We start from the raw sequence: 20,550 nt of genomic DNA, 5'->3' as shown, positions 1-20,550 counted from the left end.
TACATGGGATTCTGATAAAATTGTGAATAATTTTTTCTAATGAAAAACTTGCTATACTTGTGTTTATACAGACGTTGAATAATTAACATAATCGTAGTTCATTAGAATATGATGGATTTACAGTTAAATGACTTCAGAGAATGAAATCGGATCATTTTCATCTCTCAGAATATTTCTGAACACTGAAACTGCTTTTTGACGGGACGGATACTTATGAAAATTAAGTGAACCCCTCTGAGCTGTTTGAAAAATTTATGACCCCCTTTGCAGTTTTCAAATTTAAGGTGACACCCCGCTGGATTTGCTGGCCCAACCCCGGCCGTAAAAACTGAACGCTCCCTAATATGACCGTTGGATCTCGCTCACCAAACCATGAAACAGATCACCAAGGCATCTGATCAACGTGCAAATGAGCATGCTTAACCAGTTTTTTTGTTCATGTAGGAAAACAGAAAAAAACTTAACATAAACAACTGAAGTAAAAAGGGTAAAACTTGACCCGAATAACTAAAATAGGCCGATTGATATTCAATGTGAATACCATTGTTGTCATTGTACGCTGACTACGATACGCCACTACCATCCATTCCTAAGCAAACAAATCAACATAGCTTTGCTTGCCAACACATATTTACAGCGTTTCTTATCAGGAATTTCTTTGTTGTTATGCCGCCAGAGTTTACAACACTACACCGCTCTATAGCTCAGCGGCTGTCTTTTAGCAGTTCATTTGTTTGACAGCGGCGCTAGTATAACATAAAGCCACTGCCATGTTGCACAAAAATCGTCCTTTGTCATGTTTAAATTAAAGATTCGTTTTCTAATGCATGGCATTTTATAAGGATATATAGTTCATTATGACAAATGTGAGGATGTATGATGCTAGACTATTTCGAACCATGCAGTGGTAGCTACCGTGCAGCACCTATTACTTGCACCATTGAGAGGCGAAGTTTTCTTAGAGTTAGACCAGCCAACCAAAGAGCTATATTACATGAGCTGTTTTAACGTATTCCAATAAAATTAAATTTGAATGTGAAGGTGAAGGGTCTTCGCGATTGAGTCCATAGTTTTTTCCTCTCTTTTCCATGTTCTTCACGAGGAATATTGGGAGTAGCAGTTGCCCATCTCCACAATACTAGAATTCTCCACTGATCTGTTGGCAGGGAGAGGATTTGTAGCGCATTTCGACACAACTCATCGTGGGGCATAAGTTGACATGATTCAAACTGAGGCTGTACATATCTGAAGTCAGTGAAGACTGCGAAAGGGATACAAGACGGATATATGAGAGAGATAAACAAACGTTAGGTCCGGTTTAGTCAGGATCAAGCGATGATGTAATGTCCAAAGTCGCTCAATGCGACTGACAAGTGTAATCAGTGAGATTTACCGAATACGTATGTTTCGTTTGTGTGACATCGATGTTCTTAGAAGACACGCCCATATATTACTCAGAACTTTTGCGCCATGCTTATCACTATTACATAATATTACAGCAGTGTTATCAAGTTCACGATTATCGATTCAGGGTCAACATAACGTTATTACATCCATAAACCTTACAGGGTCACATGCAGCATTCAAAGAAACGTACGTGATTCACGTTTAGGATTCCTTCGAATATAAATTCGTTTTCAAGTAGACTTTTGTGAATTCACATCATTTAAATCATTACAAGGATAAAAAAATGAGTCGTTTTGCAATAATCGAAGAAAAATAACGGATACCAATCTCTGTGTCAGATTAGAGTAACTTGAAAAGATAGATGTGAATGGTTTTAAGAAATGACAAAAAACAAAACAAATTTGCAAAATAAATATCACCAATAGTATTTTAAATAACCATGCTTGAAGATGACGTGCGGCCAGACACTATGAAGTAATTTAGAGGATAATTTCTACTGGCGACTAAAAAGCAGTGACTGAAAAAAAAGCGAGGTCATATCTGTGTTGCTGTCACGTGACGATGGCCTGATTAGGTTGACTCTTAGTGGTTGTGGACGTGGCACAGTCCGTAACTAGCGGCAGTAAGCACTCTGGCGAGTGACAGGCTAAATTTACAACCCAGCGGATACATCTGGACAAACTAGGTCATCGTCAGGTGCCATTTAGGTCAACAGATGAATAATCACGTGACGCTAGAGTAACCAAACAGCTTTTGATATACGCTACCTATGGTTGTCGAATTTTTTCTTTATTTCGTATGACATGATATCAAGTGCAGTGCTTGACGCTGTGACGGTTACACCATTTATATCGCTGCTTTGACCCCGATAGTACAGCTGAGTTGATGTCAACGATAACACTAGACACTGCAGCTGTATTAATAAGCTGAACATGACGGATTCCGATACTATTGTAGGAGAATAAGAGAGGTTATTTTACCTCAAATAGCTCAAAAGATATCAAGCGCCAAAGCTAATGGCGTTAATTTTATCTTTGTGATAACTGATTATGCCCTACTGAATAGAAGTCCACTTACTGGTGATAAGCAGCTTGTGATAAAATATCAATAAATCATTAAATCAAGTGATCTATAGATCGATCAAGCAATCAATCAAGCAATCGGCCAATCTTTGTTATCACTGCATTTAGGTAGGGGTATTCTAATCATTTATCATCAGATCAACGTACTTGACGCTTTGTGATTAGGATAATCCGTAAAAGATTCAGTTGATCGTTCTGCCGGGCAGCGAATTTCAAATTTCATTTAACTTCGTGTGAAATATCCTGCCGATAATCGACAATCTACCTCTGTTATACTCAAAATCTTTCAATGAATTTAACATGTCAATCTACCAACGCAACAAATCAACGTGTCCCTCGACTAAATATCTTTTTATAACACGATTGCAACTAATTTGGGATAATTGGATTTTCATATTTTGCAAATTTCTCAAAAGTGTTAGGTGCCATATAGCTGAATGTTGCAATATCGCAAATATACTCATAAAAACAAGCGTGTAATATAAAAAGAAACGCAGATCATAGATAACATTTGTAGATTAAATTGGCATTTCTTTACCATCCAATGATCCCAAATTAGTATTTTGATGCACCAATTTTGATATTGGACAAATTTTTATGTGCTTTAGTTTAAGTAGTATGAGCCTTGGCTCAAACTTTCCTCAAGAACTATGTCAACCATTCTCTTTCTCAATCAAGAATAAAATCGAGGGTCACCCTGACCATACTAGAGAAACAAATTACTCAAGAACAACTTATATTTAAAATTCAAGATAGTTTTCATCCCTGTGTTAACGGGAGAAAAATAAAATTTTCGATTTGCGAAAAACTAAGCCCGTAAAATGTTTTCTTACATCAAGAGCTTTAAAATTAACCCTTAAAGTGGTAGAACAGAAAAGAATTGTAAAAGTTTAAGGGTCCGAATATCTGTCCCCGAGGCGCGTGCTACCTTACCCATGATAGCTCCCACCCCCACCCCCACCCCACCCCCCGCACTTGGTCACATGCTTTCATGCAGACTTCTACAAGCCTCCCTATCTCCGTCTTTCCATCGCCAAGATCAAAAGCGAACTCTTCAGATACCCTTTTCCAAAAATCTTAAAATTGGCTCAGGGCATATTCCGAAATAGCAACTTACGGGAAAACGCTGTCGATGAAGAGATGAACAAGGTCACTAAGCTTTAATAAGGCTTGGGAGAGAAACCTATGATCTGAATGTTTTATCATGTAACATTTCCCTTTGCCATCATTCGGTACTGTACATCAGCAGAGTGTTGATGTTTCGTTCACTGATTCACAGCCCCCGCCCCCCTATAGATAGAAGGACTGTGACTGATTGCATATTTGCCCGTCTGCCTAAGAATCTGTCAGAAAACTGTTGAAACACTTTGCGGAATGTTAATTCGTCAGATTCACCTGATAAATAGACTATGGTCCATCACGAGACGCGAAACTAGCCCTGCTTATCATCTTCACAATGTCTATCTTAGCAAGCGCGGTTTGTTTCCGGAGTGATAATCGACGCTGGAGAATTACAGTTACGGAGAGTTCTTTGCCCCCGTACATATAGCCTTCACAAAGTTGAAAATTCTACTGAAATACAGTTTCGATGCATCTTTGTTATCGTCCTGGGATATAATTTCATTGACAAACTCAATTTTACGAGATAACAAGCTTTTCTCGAAATAAAGGAAGCGAGAGTTTTGATGCATTCTGCACTTTCTGCCGGGTTCACACCATTACAAGTGATCAGATTACATAATGTATATTCACATTGATAGAATATCCTCGTCAGATTATCAGTAATTCATTAGTTTTCCTCGCAACGACGCCAGTTTTACATTTCGTTCAAAATGTCACTTGGCTTTTCGTAACACATAAATTTACCCAAACTATCACACAATCGGAAAATCACATATAGTGGGTTCAAAATGGCAATCAAATGGTGACATCAGTGTTAAACATACAAGGGTGATGACGGCGATGACAAATTTCGACCTCTTTAATAAATACTCAATACAATTACCATTTCCGATTCCAAAAGGCAATGTCCTCCCGTGGAAAATGACTGCAGGCCAGCTTTAATAGGTTTAACGGGAAAAAAACCTGTAATAGGAGATATTTTGTTTCGATTAAAAATTGAATGGTTCCAAAAGAGATTGATTCAAAAAGATCCATCAATAAACCATACTAACAAACCAGTCTAGTCTTCAATGCCAGGCGTTACTGAACATTACAAAGTATCGGATTATTTCCTTTAGAATCAAATTTGTTGGATTAAATAATATATGATAGTTTGTTTGCCTTTTAAAATCATACCGTTGGTTGAGGTCATCGCATAAAAGTTCATCTAGGGTCAGGGGCTGTGGTCAACCAGAGGTCATTTTGCTCCAAAATGTGGAGCATTGAAGGAAAAGGGGAACATGATGTCTTTAGGAACATGATGTCTTTAGGGAAGAATTACTGTGAAATTATACAATAATAGTCACTCTCTACTTCTGCAAAAATCAAAACCCCGTGTTATATTTCAATTAAAAGTTCTGTTTCCCCTTTGAGAACGTTTCAACATTATCGCAGATATTTCCTTTAGTTTTGCGCCGTTTCCATGGAGACGACAGACAATTTCACGTTAGTCCTCTCACGCAACTCGGTTATCAGTTATAGTGACAAACCCTAGCGATTTAAATACCTGTATCTCGACCTTTGACACTTATACAGGTCATGCACGGTAAGGAGTTACCGCTTACCGCATTGGCCCCTATAGGCATACCGTTTGATAGGCAAGGTATGACAAGTATGTAATTATATCTCATTTGAATGGCCATTGTTCCAAATGATCAATTCTGACTTCGTGCTTTGAATAATGTTGACATTTCTTTGTTTGTAAAACGTTTTAAAGTCCATTCGTTGAGTTTATATATGTGTTCAGTAACTCCATGACAGTTTACATCCACCTTTTCCTAACTTATCCTTCCTCTCTAAATATTTCCACATTCGGTCTTACCCTTCCTTACTCCCTCCCATTCTGTTCTCCCCTCTTTACCGTTTTGGTTTTTGTTGTCGTCTCGCCCTTTCTGTAAGTGTGTCTCTACACCGCCACCCCTGCTTTTCTACCTGTGTATCTGACTGCCTGTCTCCCATAGTCTCACAATTCACACCTGAGACGATGGCGAGCGAACAGAGGCGGCCATGCAGAAAGGCATGCAGCTATCCGATGCCGTGTACGTTAAGTATACAACATACTTTTGACAGTATACTCGCATGTGTATGCTATGTGTATATTCTGTGGGGTCATGTTCATAAGATTTATTGCATTCCGAGCCTCGGTTCATGGTTAGGCAGTATCTAGAGTTGAAGGGAGCAGCAAAGAGTGTCTATTCTTCTCCGACTGTGTTACTTCAAGAGTGATTCCATCCTGCTGGGCCACAAATATGCTTCAACAACACACATGATTACTAACGAAGAGTATGTGCCATCTGGATCAGATCCCATGAATTTAGAAGACATTTATGTACATTTAGATGGACTGCGATAAAGTTAATGTCGACAGAGGCAGCAAAGCGATTTCACAAAATAGTTTCCAGTATTTTACCTGTAAATGTGCTAACGTATTTAGAACAAAAAATGAATGTTTTAGGGAAAAGTGAAACTGTTTGCAACTGTCGTCCCTTTAAGATTTAAAAATATTCCCTTCTTACCTAATAATGTCCCCTTTTCATTCCCACAAGAATTATTACCCAGTGTCTTTCTTGAGCTAAATAAATATTTCGCATTTTTTTACATTCTCTTAGACGAAGAATAGACCGCCCACACAGAAACCATTTGCGAACACTTTTTTCCGCACAGCTATGTTGACTGACCCTGTGTTGAACTCGTTTGACTGGCAGAGATAATTTGATACAGATAAAGACAGAGAGATGGACAAGCTGATAGACAATTTGACAAATAAGGGAAGTGAGTGAGACATATGTCCAAGGCGTTGAAAGGCTACATGGACCAGACCAGTTTGATAGTCTATCGACACTGCTGCAGGTTGCGAGATGAGAATCTCTAAAAATATGGCATCCAACGTGGATATCTATTGTGAAAGATAAGACAACGAAACACCATCGCAAAACATTGTTAATGTGCCATCTATTTATCACTAATTGCTAAAATATCGGCGTGAGATGACACCGCTACAGACCTCCGATGATACCAATGATACCTCAGCAGTGTCATCAAATCTTCAGAATCTTGCCTATGTTCTGAAATGTTCCGATGTAACAATTGATATATATCCATCAAAATGTCATACAGCAAAGCCAGGTCGCATCCGCTACAATAAACAGAACCCCCTCCTCCTTCCATATCCTGTAAACCGGCATCCACAGAACAGTCAAGTGATGCGGGGAGATGGCAGTACATATCTATGGTGAAAGCCTCTTGGCAGCCAACAATTATCTCTAGTCTAAATTGCATCTACTCGCACTGTGAATTAAGTCCTGATAAAAAGAAGGAATTGAAACTAACATTGTCAATAAAAGTTACCGAGTTTTGACCCGCTTGGTTAATGTGATTGCCTGACAGAAACAAGAAGTTTATTCTGTCAAGCTGGCTCTGGTTGAATAGGATATCATGTTTCGCTGCATGTCGAGCGTCCGTACGTATCACGCACGTTCCAATTTAAGTTGTCTGATATGTCAGGCATCAAGAACTTCGTTAAAAATAATTTTACTATGCAATTCTATCACCATTGTACGGGCTAAGACTATTGACTTTGCTTATATTTATTGTGTCAATTTGAAAGAATCTCTTGCATAGGTAATATTTTGCTATTTGAAGGACATGATGGAATCTCTTCTAATCGACATGATCATTTGCACTTGTACTTGTGTCAACTATCTACATTATCGTGGCCATGCACGTCTTCGTAACACGACATCATCGTCACCACATCCACCAACATTATCACACATGGATAGCAACCACCGCCGCAACAACCATCATCATCATCATCATCATCATCATCATCATACTAAGACATTTTTCATCAGCTTTTGACAATCCATCATATTCTTCAGACGATGTTTGTGTAGAGAAGTCTTCATTTTTGTTGTGCTGTTGAGGATGCTTCATTGTCGTCTGTTGCCTAGGATACGAAACAACGCCACAATCATCCTTTCACTGGAAGATGACGTCATTTGGCGTTTCATGTAACCATATTTTAGTTACTTGTCAGTCACACTGAAGACACTGAGTTGATCAAGTTTTAATTTCGAGCTTAGAGCTCCTACTAAAGCATAAATCATGTTAGCAGTGTAATCAGGTAATGATTTACAAACTTTAAGACTGGCTAGCCACCAAGCCTGACACCGGACCCTAGCAATTGAATCGCTCCAAGGTGACCAGTAATGCCGTGTAGTATCTGGGCGGGGCTGAGCTTTGCATCGAACAAAATGCAACCTTGCATTGCATCATACCAACGTATAATCATTCTTAGTTGTAAATGCTACTGTGTGAGATTATGAGTTATCAGCGTTATCAAGGTGCATCTCTGATGAACGTTATCTTCAGAGAACAAGAATGAATATTAATGTTAATTTTAGTCTCTTGTCAACAATAGTTTTGATAACATAACCAGTAAAACTATTATGTAAGGCGACACAATAAAGTATATATGGTGTGTTTGTAAGTACAATTTATAACGGTGTTTTCATATTGATAGACAGAAAATAAATTGTTAACATTATGAATTACACCTCATGTGTTGCAGTATGTATGTATGTATGTATGTATGTATGTATGTATGTATGTATGTATGTATGTATGTATGTATGTATGTATGTATGTATGTATGTATGTATGTATGTGTGTATGTATGTATGTATGTATGTATGTATGTATGTATGTATGTATGTATGTATGTATGTATGTATGTATCTCTGTCTCATGCATCATGTCTAAAGTCTGTATGTGCGCATATCTGAAGATTGTCATGCGCCGCTTACTCACACACGTACAACACTTGAATCCTGATTGATTTAGTGAAAGACACGGCAATTCAATTCAGTTATATATTCAAATGCGTCATCACATTTATTGATTTTATGGCGACTGTTCCGCCCCGTTCGAGAAACCTCCAAACCGCAATACTAGACTTTATTCTGAACCGCACTACCAACACACGTTACAGATGAATAAATCATCATATGTTTGTGTAAATTTGTTGCCAGATAGTCACAGTCAACATCTGTCCTGTAATTATTGTCAAATGCCACCAGCCTGTTATCATATCTGCCGTTTCTAAAGTTGTGCAACGTCAGATAAACAAAACCAACACTTCGTTTGATAATTGTCATACTGCTTTAGTGCTTTTTGAGTTAGTCACAATAGGATTCCTTGGACTAGAGAATGTTTTAGGGAATAAAACCCACCGCGTGAAAAGAGTTAAAGCACAGCAAATAAAATTTTAAGGGTAGAGAAAAAAAGAAGAGAGACAGACAAACGTTTCGGATGCTGTACTTCGTCAGTCTGTGAAGAACGATGAAAAAATGTTTGTATTTACAAAATGGTTTATGAGTAACTTAAGTACTTCTACTGAACCATGACGTGAAAAGAATGGTGGCTTGTGTGAGGCGTGTCACATCAGCATTTTATGATTGTCAAATATTAATCTAATCTGATCGCTTAAACCGGTCAAGAGCCGTTATCGGACAGTTACTACTTAGTTAGGGCGAAGAAAATTTGTGCATTTACTTCATGTTTACATGACGGTCAGCAAGGTGTTCGGCGCTGGCGTGTCGCTTACGCTTCGATTCGGGTGACTTCCTTTGCTCTCTGTCGTCTGACTCCCTAGGGTTATACCCGACTGGTGTTCCCTGTTCCATTACACGGCACTGGTTTCTACACTAAAAGACAATGGCTGCCAAGTCGATCTCTGTGACGCGGACCCTGTCGCTGCTTTTGGTTTTCTTTTTCTTCAACTGTCTGCTCCTGCTTCGCTACGTACACAAGGACATGGTCAACGGTGTCGTTGGCAACGAACTGATCGCTCCGGGGCTGCCTGGAGACTCAAAGATTACAGGATCTGTGTGGAAAGCTGACGAATCTAGGAAACAAGTAAAAAGAAAATCAACTAGATACAGTGTACAAGGTAAGCGGAGCATGCATGAAAATCATTACAAGAATAAAGAAATTCTTCGAAGCATCAGGGGACAGATTGAGGTTGAACCAAGTACAAACGACTTCGATGAAGTGAAACCGAATGACAGTGAATTTGGAGATCAAAATTTTGTAATAAACAAACAAAATATCTGCGATTCAAGCAAAGATATACTGGCCATAATAATCATAACAAGTCGACCCGGAAATGTTGCCAGCAGACAAGCCATTCGTACTACGTGGGGTGCAGAGATATTACGACAAAATAGTTCCCTGGCTGTGGTATTTTTTGTAAGTCACAGCACCTCTGACGGGGAACGACTCGGTCTCAGAACGGAGGACCAGACGTACGGGGATATAATTCAGACCAAGGCCAAGGCTGCATCGAGTCATGGAAACAGAACATATTTAATACGGCGCCTGCTGCTATGGTTACAGCTTCACTGCACTGACACAAAATTCGTTCTGAAAACAGATGATAGGACTTTTATCAATCCCAGGAATTTTATCCAAGCGCTTGAACGGTCCCGTGAATCAAACTTTGCCGCTGGCATTCCGATAGTTTGGGCCAATCCAGAACGCGACCCTCGTAGGTGGCGATATGTTTCCAGAGACATCTGGTCGGAAGACACATATCCGCCATATTTACGCGGTCCGTCATACCTGTGGTCACGTGACACTGCGAGACAACTATATTCCGCATCGATTGATAAGGATAATTTTCCAGTTGAGGACATTTATTTAGGAATTCTATTGGAAAAATCAACGACATTCCTCACAAAATATAGGGACATGGATATTAGCGGGAAGGTGCAGCAATATTGCGAATTCCGGGACCTTATTCTGTCTGGTGACAGACATCCTGATGAGATTCGGTTCCTATGGAGACAACTTCAAACAACGAAGGACATACATTGTGCCAACAATGCTGACATGAACTTGAAAAAGGAACTGTTGCACGAAAGTTTGTTGATTAACAACCCGAGTTCATGCCTCGAAAGTGAAGAAAGACACGATGTCTTTCTTCTTATATTGGTGACGTCATCGGTTGAAAACTCGCAGCAACGGCAGTCCATTCGCAACACCTGGGGCAAAGCCAAGGACATCGAGGACAAACCGATCGCTGTCTTGTTCTTGGTCGATACCTACGGCAGTAACGAGGGCGACGGAGTTGACGGAAAGGAAACAGATACACTGCTTCAAGAGAATCAACAATTTTCGGACATTTTACACTTTCATTACAACACCTCACAACCAGATCGTCGGGAGAGATTTCTCTCAGCACTTCAGTGGGCTCAACTGTACTGCGCCGGCGCAAACTTTGTCGTGACAACTGCAGACCATGTTTTGGTGCATGCAAAAAATATCATCAGTTACCTGTCCAGTCTGCAGATAAACGAGGTTGCCATGGGTGACTTCAAGACATCTGAAACGGAAAAGACGATTTTTGACATCGACGCTGATTACAATAGAACTTATATTATGTCGGCCAATGTGGTAAAAACTCTATCGGATATTAGAGGCGCATGGGACTTTAGTGAGAACAACGCGCAGAAAAACTTTGTCCAGCAATTGTTAATTGAAGCTGGTGTTAAAACGACACATCACGATGGCTTTGACACGTACGGTACAAAGAGAAAACTATGTGATCTTGATAAGGTTATGACGTCAGGTGGATTCCACGGTGACCTGTTGAAATACTGGTCGGGCATTCAATTGTGGCTAGACTTTGTACATTGCCCCGGTCGTGTATCCTCGTCCGAACCGGATAATGAAATACCGTACATCATACAACACGATAACGTGTGTGATGATTTCTTACGATCGAACAACTCGCTTCACGTTTTATTCGGGATTGTGTCAGCTCCTTTGAACTACGTTCATCGCATGGCAATCCGACAAACCTGGGCGGGAATGACTGAGACAAATGTGCCTGGAGTGAATGTCAAGGCTGTGTTTCTCCTCGGCCGTGCAAGGTCACCTTCTGTGCAGGAAAGGATATTGAAGGAAAATGACAAATATAAGGACATTGTTCAACAGGATTTCGCTGAACATTATCGAAATTTGACCAGGAAGACTATTCTGTTGTTGAACTGGGCGGCTGATTATTGTGCGGGGGCTCATTACGTCATCAAAATCGACGATGATGTGTTTCTCAATACCAAAAATATGCTGGAATTTTTGAGACAAGCTCCGAGAACGGGACTGTATCTGGGCGATGCAAAAATTGACACAGAACCGCTCCGCGATGCGTGGAGCAAATGGTATACACCGGAAGAAGCATGGCCCGCACACGTTTATCCGCCGTATAATAATGGCCCTGCTTACGTCATGTCGATGGATGTGGTCCGAATTGCGAAAACTGCTTCAAAGAAACACGTTATCTTTCCCTGGGAAGACGTGTATGTTGGAAATCTTCTTCTCAACACGACCATCAGCCCTCTGCCTCACCACAGCTTCGACACTAACGACATCTTTCGCGATCCGTGCTCATTGGCCGTTGGTTTAGCCTCGCATCATTTCACACCACAAATGCACTACAAATTTTGGAACCAGCTGAAGTCCTGCAGAAAGAACCGTTACAACTGCTGCAAGAAACAACAAGGATACAAACGGGAGTCGCCGAGGCTGCCTGCCAACCTGCTGGAAACGAACATTTATGACCCAACCGCGTACTTGAGGCAGACATGTAACCAAGGCGACCATCAAACTGGTATCCGCCTATTGATTTTGGTCATGTCATCATCACAGAGGTACGAGACCAGGAGATTTGCGAGACTTACCTGGACTAACCTTGATACCGATAATGGCCGCAAAGTGGCCACATTTTTCGTGGTTGGTAAGTCCGCAAAACCTCACATTAACAGATTCATTGAAAACGAGAACTTTGTTTACCGAGACATTTTGCAAATTGACATGCGTGATAAGACTTCAAGGCGTTACCTGAACGTCAAAGAACTGCTAGCTATCAAGGTAACCGCTGAGATTTGCCACTCTGTACCACACGTCATGGTCATAAGTGATGACGTTTTCGTCAACTTTAGAAACGTCATCGATTTCTTGGAAAAATATCCCCACAGCAAATTGAATCTCAAAGGCGGCCATTTTTGCTACGACGAGAACTGCACCTGCATAAGTGACCCTCGTGGACGGAGCCTAAAAAGTGTCAATGACCGAAATGTGTACGATGACGGTGATTATATCGAAGGTGTTGACGGTGGCGGTGACAAGGGGACACAGCAACAAACTATGTCATCGTTGTCTTCGATATTTCTGCTGAATAATGACACAACTGCCTTGATCGCGCAGAGTTTGCGTCGCCTGAAGAAAATTCCGACGAACCTCTACTTGGAGAAAATGCTAGAACGAGTAGGGAAAGACATCAGCACACATCCGGGCTTGGATGTGGTTGGAACGTCGATGGGAGGGGATGGTCTTGATAGTGACCAAAACAAAGCCACCGTTTGCTGGTTGCATAAAACCATGGCATCCAAGACGTTTGTCCAGTCTACCATGGCACTGATCGCCAGGAAACTTCATGATGGAGACTACTTTCAGTGCCACGGAAACGAGTTTAAGCCTGATGTTTTAGCTGTCTACGATTGCGACAGGGGTGTGTATGCGAGAACGGGTCAGAAATGGCAGCAGATACAAGAGCCTATAGTTTCCGTGAAGACATCGGCAGACATCATCATCAACCACCCTGAGAAATGTCAAAGAAAGAACGGACTGAAAAAGAACATTTTTATGTTAATTGTTGTGATGTCATCTCCTGAAGACCAGGACTACAGGGCAGCAATACGAGCCACGTGGGGTAACACAGCCAATGAAATAAAAGAAGACATCGTAGTATTGTTCATGATGGGGGCCTCCATGAACGCAGCTCAACAGTTCGAGATTTTGCGAGAAGACGGTATGTTTGGTGACATCATCCAAGGAAATTTCCCAGACAACTTTCACAACCAGACGGCGAAAACTTTGACAATGGTGAAATGGGCGAATACATACTGCGAGGGTGCGAAATATGTGATGAAAGTTCGTTCGGATATGTTTGTTAACGTTCACAAACTTGTCAATTTTTTATCGCACCCTCCCCCTCATCTGCGATCTGGTTGGGCGATCGGTCGTCTGCTTGTTGACATGCACCCAATCCGCGACCCACACCACAAATATTACACCTCACTCGACGTATATCCAGATGACACTTTCCCGCCATACCTTGGAGCGACCTGTTATGTCATGACCAGTGACGTAGTACACAAGGTGCGCCAAATATTGCCGCCATCAGCCGCGTTTCCATGGGAAGATGTGTACATGGGTATGCTATTGCAAAAAGTTGGCGTAGAGCTTCTGGACCACGCGTTCTTCTCAGGAGGATCAATCTTAGACAACCTTTTGCCGTGTGAAATGCAGTTATATTTCTCCTGGAGAGTGCGCGAACCGCTTAGCACCTACAACTATCAGGAGGAACTGCAGAATACAGACATTGCTGCATGTCCATCGGAGAAATACAATGACGTCACTCGCATAGAATTCAAAATTCGACCAAACGATAAAGCAGGCACGTGCATTGGTAACTACGATGTGGTTTTCGTCGTGTTTTCAACCGCCAGTAGGGTTTCTCGCCGAAAGGCCATCCGCGAAACTTGGGGGCAATATTATGAACAATTTGACGGCAAAAGAAGCAAGACCATATTTCTGTTGGGTACAGATCTTTCAGCAGATAGCAATCAGGCCCAGATCGATCAAGAGTCCCGTCGCTATGGTGATATACTGCAGGGTTACTTCACCGAATCTTACGATAATTTGAGTTGGAAGACTTTGATGGCAATCAAGTGGGTGAAACTATTCTGTCAAAACGTGCAGTACGTCATGAAAGTCGACGATGACGTATTCATAAACACCCCCCTTTTGATGACGTCATTGCGGAATTTGACACCTGAGAGAGTGTATATGGGTTTCACGTACGTTGGAATGATGCCCGTACGAGATCAGACGAATAGGAACTATGAGCCTCGTGATATGTGGCCAGAAAGACCATACCCACCGTACAACGCCGGGCCAGCATACGTTATGTCCAAGGACTTTGCGTTAAGTATTTACGGGGCTGCCAAATACGTTCACCGGTTGTTGAACGAGGATGTGTACATCGGAACGATTGCACAGAACCTTGGGATGACACCCAAACATGATGAGAGGTTTGATGTCCTAGGCGTGAATCGCCACCGATGTGAAATAAAAGACACAGTGGCCGTTCACCATTCCGATCCTGTACAATTATATAAATTATGGTACCACACCAGAGAGGAAGTGAAATGCACTGCCAATCAACACAGGGTAATCGATTTCAATTTCCTTAAAGGAAAGACAATCAACATCGATCTCGACCTCAAACCTAGACTTGTTGAAGAAAGTAAAACTTTACCCTGCCCATCCAACACGTTCCTTCTCGTTGTTATCAAAAGTTCACCAAGAAACACCGAGGCGCGTGCTGCCATACGCAAACACTTGTCTCGTCTGCACTTTGAATCCACCATCATGGTGATTTTCGCAGTGCCGAAAATTACCAATCGACAGGTTTTGACAGCCGTCGATCGGGAGATGCGACAACACAATGACATGGTGAAAATCGACATTTTGGACAGCCTTGAAAACGCAACGCGAATTTTCGTCACAGAACTCCAGTGGAGCGTGAAATACTGCCAAAGTAGTACATTTGTGTTATTCATAAATGATGGCACATTAGTGAATTTTTCAAATCTCATGAAATACCTCTATAAACAGCGTTACAAGAACTTTGCTGCCGGCTATGTTATCAGTGACGGGAAACCTGATAGGACGCCCTCTAGCGACCAATACACGCCTATTGATTTGTATCCGAGTTCTACTTATCCTCGCTACTTGAAAGGGCCGCCTTATTTATTTTCCACGGATGTCGCCAAGAGGCTTTCCAGTGCTTCGAAATCAGCTTCACTTTTCATATGGGAGGACATTTACCTGGGAAAATTAATTCAAAAATTAAAAATTGAAGTGAAAACACAACCGACTTTGACGTAGATGGCTTTTCGAGGGCTGATTCAGAATGTAGTTTGAAAGATATGATAACGTCAAATTATTTCACTGCGACGCAACTTTCAAACGCATGGCGAACTCTAACACAGATTTGCACAAATTCATAGCCTGATAGACAATAGCCCTATGTACAAATACAACTCTCAACTGAATTTCGACCACTTATCTCATATTTATTGTTTGTCGATACCCAGTGCACCAGAACAAATCAAGTCGACCAATCCATCGCCATTGTATACTGTATAACACTGCAATTGTTTTTACTTTCCTTATTTCCACGTTGACTTTTCTCGTTTTCATCAAAGGAATTCGTAATATTCTTAAAAGAATACAGTCGTCGGAACTTCGCCGAAAGGTGGCATGGGATCCACACCATCAATGTAAACACTGTATCCAAGGTACGATGGTGATTGATGAAAGTTAAAACATGTCTGTCATAATCTTCATCGTATAATTTAAATGTTGCAGCTATGATGATGAGGTGCATCTAGATATCGTGCACGAAATACATTGTTTGTAAGCATGAAACTCGCACAGACGCAGTTCCGACGACTGTTTCCCTTTAATGCAGGGTACTTTAATTTCTCTTTTACTCCCCTCCCATTTTAATCTCTTATCTTTCATGTCATGACCACCCTAGGAACTTGTTGACGATAACCTTTGACTAGACGTATTTTGCCCGTATGTGTTCATATGTCAATAGCATTACATATCTGAATGGGAGAATATTGGACTCCAGCAACATGTAGCTGACAGGACCACACCCTGCTAAATACACTGTACCTTTGAAGCACGTACATCTCATTTTGCTTTTGAAGAGACAATGTTCGGCGCTGTCTTCGCAGCCAGTGGACATATTGTATCATCTTATATTATCCGTATCGTTCGGAATTCGCCAAGCAGTCAACGGGATATAATTAGCAATCACCTCATCTTGTATCAACCCATTTGCAGTCAACACCTATAAAGTGTGTATCATTTTCTCCTGACATTGAGGGCTGATAAAATTAGTGAATATGTCTATGAAAAACAAAGAAGAATGTCAAGCAGTGTATGTAGTGTATGTAGAAATTAAACAGTAACACGACTGGAACCGATTTGAGATAATTGGATCTTCATGTTTTTCAAATTTATCAAAGTGTTAGGTGCCCTGTAGCTGAAAATTGCAATATTAAAAATTACTCATTGAAACAAGTGTATAAATTAACAGTAAAAGCAGATGAGCTTATATTAAATTTTGCAGAAACAGTCATTAGTCCACCATCCAATTATCTAAAATTAGTTCCAGTCTTGTTCAGTGTATGTAAGTTCAACTAATCTTTCTGAAATATTTACACACCACGTGGAATTCTTCATGCAGACTTGACTGACAATTTCCTTTGCAGACGCTCAAAATTCAGTATAATCATATATTGACAATCACGTTTACTGACCGAAACGACGTGTACCCATAGGTGGCAGAGCACAGAATATCGGTAGACTGGGGGAACGGCAGACAAACCTATGTCAACATGATATAAGGACAAGTTATCCCCACGCCGACATTTTAACACGTTGAAAATTCCCGCCAATTAATTGGGCTTTTGCTAGGTATTGGGTAGATATCCGGGAGAAACATTAAAACATTAAAATTGAAACATTAAAATTTGCAACTCATCCATTGAGGTGACTTGATTCAGATTAATTCAGGCACAGCGCAATTTTAGGTGAAACAAACTCTATATTTTATATCTCATTTTATAATTTATTTCTAACAGTTATAGGCCCCAGGGCCAGGTATTTTTGGACATTAAAGATATCCTTTTACTTAAAGAGAATGTTATGTTGTCGACTGAAATCTATAGAGAAATGTTTATCTGAGCAATAGCTTCGTATGATTTTCATGATATTTTCTTCAAGAACGTTCACAAGTACAATTCCTTGTTCCTTCGATATTGGATCCAATGGTAAAAATGCGTTTCAGGTAACTCGACTTACCCTACATAAACTCTTTGACGCTAAACGTTTTGTCTCACTTTTAAAAATCGCCCATGATTTTGCTGAAATTTGCTCCTATTTGATGTGGCACTCTAATATAGAAATAAAAATTATAAAAAAAGTTTACGATCGACCTACACCATTTCCCGAGGGCTTGTTTAGGGAAAAAACACAAAGTTCGTGTAAACCACGTAATTTATTATTTGCAAATGAATTCTGGTCTGGACTAAGTCCAGTAGATGCTGTGATTAATTAGACTCTACATAACATAGGATGCAGAGGTAATTGTGAGAAGTTGAACTTCAAGCCTTACACGATTTCACGAGGGTATACAAACAGAACAAACATTTAACAAACATAAAATATACTCGAAATATACTACGGAAAAAGGCGATTTTTTTCATCAATGTTCATAGTAAGGTATTCAAAGTTATCTTCCATTCCTTGAGATATTGAACTGTATCTCAAGTAAGTATGCTAGCTCTTACCGAGCTTGCAGCAATTGGTGTCTTCGTCCAACGCAATGATTATTGATCTGGTGAGTGACCTCTATGTAACATTTGGCTTGACCTTACACCGGCTGATTTACACAAGTACTTGATTTACGGTTATTTCTGCTCGGCGTGGCTCTAGCAGGTGTATTCGGTCGGCGTGCTGTGTGACGTGGCGGTCGTTAATTATGACAATTTTTTTTTTCGTTACGGTGGAAACACAATTATTTATTTTCATGCTTGTTCGTCGACTGGTACGGATCATGGATCGTGTTGTAAAGAGAAACATAATGTTTGGCGACAAGCACTTTTTCGCCCTTCACACTAAATGATACTATTTACACCGAGCAAAATGCTTGGTAACAGCACGTAATACAGTACAAGTGTCATTGCTTTCCTTTAATTGTGAAAATGTGGAACTGTGTGTGTATCTACGGCGGCCAAAAATTACAGCTTTTTTTCCTCACTCGAAGCCCGAATGATAAGATGGAAGGCGGTTTTTAATGCCATTGTCATTTCTTTCTGTGTTTCATTTTGAGCTCACAATATCCAACTGTGGGCATAACGAAAACAAAAGCAAATAAATCAAAAACAGAGAAAAACAGAGACAGACAAACAGACTTGTTGACGTAAAGCGCCGTAAGCTAATGTGCAGTCGTAGGGCTACGGTATGTGCACTAATCAGAATTGTACTCATAGAAGCAGACATAACATTTTCTGCCGAAGTAATTCATTTTAAAAACTTCATGCGATGGCCAAAATCTGTACGAGTCGACATAAATATTCAAAACGGAACTGGCATTTAGAAGCACCGTACCAGTATACACAGAAGTTTGGATTTTTTCATATAAGTAGAGGGACCAGACAAAACAAACATTGTCCATTCTATTTTTCCGGCAAAGCAACAGATGCGGCGAACGATTTTAATGGTAACTAATCCCATTCAACATTTTCACGACGGAGATTATAAAGTTTGGTGTGCAATAATAAGTACTCGGAAATGTCTTGTTTGCACTCCTTATACATTTACAAATAGCCACTTTGATGATAAAGTCACGTGTCAGTAATAATGATGCATTTTACATGTGTGGGAATTACAAAGCGGAAGCTGGACAGTTCAATTACATGTATGCTTTCCAGAGCAGAACAAGAAACGGGAAACAAGATCAAGGAAAAAATGCAGAACAAAATTGTTTAAAAAGTACAATTACGGGACGTACGTAACAAGTTACATTTCCTAAAGCTGAGTTTAAGTTTTTAATTCGGCTTAATCTTCTGGTCTGCAGTCATTAGAGTATTCTGACCATTCATTTTACAAACCGGACAACACAGCAGTATGATTGTTGTCACGGTAGGTCGTTCATTAACTCTTTTTGGAATTCATAGTGATGTAAGAGCGAGCTAGTCATAACTTACCTAAATTTCAACAGAAAAAAATAAACAAGAGAAAAAAATCGGGAAAATCGACCAATTTTGGAAACTTTGGGCGCTCCGGCGGACCTTATTTTTGTTAAGGATACCCGAAAGCGCCCCCACACGACCGAATAGTCAGATCTGCCTCCTGTGGTGAGAGAATGTTCTTTTGTTCACTCCTCACCTGGCTTACAAATCCCTTCGAGTGAAAAATCCTGTTTTTATCACCTTTCTTTCACATCTTTATCTAAAGTTAAATAAGCATGGCTGCATGTAAGAAAAATCAAACTCAGATACTGCTTTCCTGATGTTCAAAAGTTTTAACTGACATATAAAAACAAGTTTAGACATCCAAAATAAAAACAGAAAAAAGAAACAAATCACAACAACGAACAAACAAACAATAGCGTCCAGTTAGAATTGACATATGGGGCCACTTATGGTCATTGACCTGACAAGTTCACTTGGGTGAAGAGTTCAACGCAGGCTATGCTTTGCTGTACGGTGTTTATGGTCCCCTATTAATCAGGGAGATGTTATTCGGACTCTCAAACCTTTTCAATTGTTTTCTGATCTGATCTACTACTTGTGGGGGTTCATTTTATAGCTCTTGCTGTAAGAAAACTTTTCACTGTATTGAAAAAAATTTATTTTTCTCCATAGAATTAACGCAGAGTTTGTGGTCAATTTGAATTTAAAATATCGTTAAATCTGCTCTGGTAATGTGTTTCCCTAGCACTAAAATTTGCACGGTCCGGTGACCCCCTTTATTCTTGATTTTGAAAGACAATGGTTGAAATATTCCCTGAGGACAGTTTCAGCAAAAGTGTAAGTCTTTCGTTGAGGTGCATACTACATAAAAGTTTATCTGTCTTTGGAGGCTTTTCACCCAATTGACCTGCTAGATGGCTGTATATTCAGAAAAAGTTAAATACGTGCTTGAATTGAAGCTTGAACTTCAAAGCAAGTTAATTTATCTGAATTTC

General features: G+C 40.3%; 1 protein-coding gene across 1 annotated transcript; it reads left to right on the top strand.

The window, feature by feature from the left end:
• The first annotated feature begins 9,051 nt into the window (after positions 1 to 9,051).
• Positions 9,052 to 17,500, top strand: LOC139125567 (uncharacterized). The gene has a single exon (XM_070691665.1). It carries the CDS (start codon positions 9,369 to 9,371, stop codon positions 15,666 to 15,668), a length of 6,300 nt encoding a protein of 2,099 aa, XP_070547766.1. The 5' UTR covers positions 9,052 to 9,368; the 3' UTR covers positions 15,669 to 17,500.
• Positions 17,501 to 20,550: the final 3,050 nt, after the last annotated feature.

Source organism: Ptychodera flava (genome assembly GCF_041260155.1).
Source record: "Ptychodera flava strain L36383 chromosome 3 unlocalized genomic scaffold, AS_Pfla_20210202 Scaffold_25__1_contigs__length_14229661_pilon, whole genome shotgun sequence".
NCBI classification, from domain to species: domain Eukaryota; kingdom Metazoa; phylum Hemichordata; class Enteropneusta; family Ptychoderidae; genus Ptychodera; species Ptychodera flava.
Note: the sequence above shows the minus strand (reverse complement) of the source record. Positions and strands in the feature narration are given on the sequence as shown.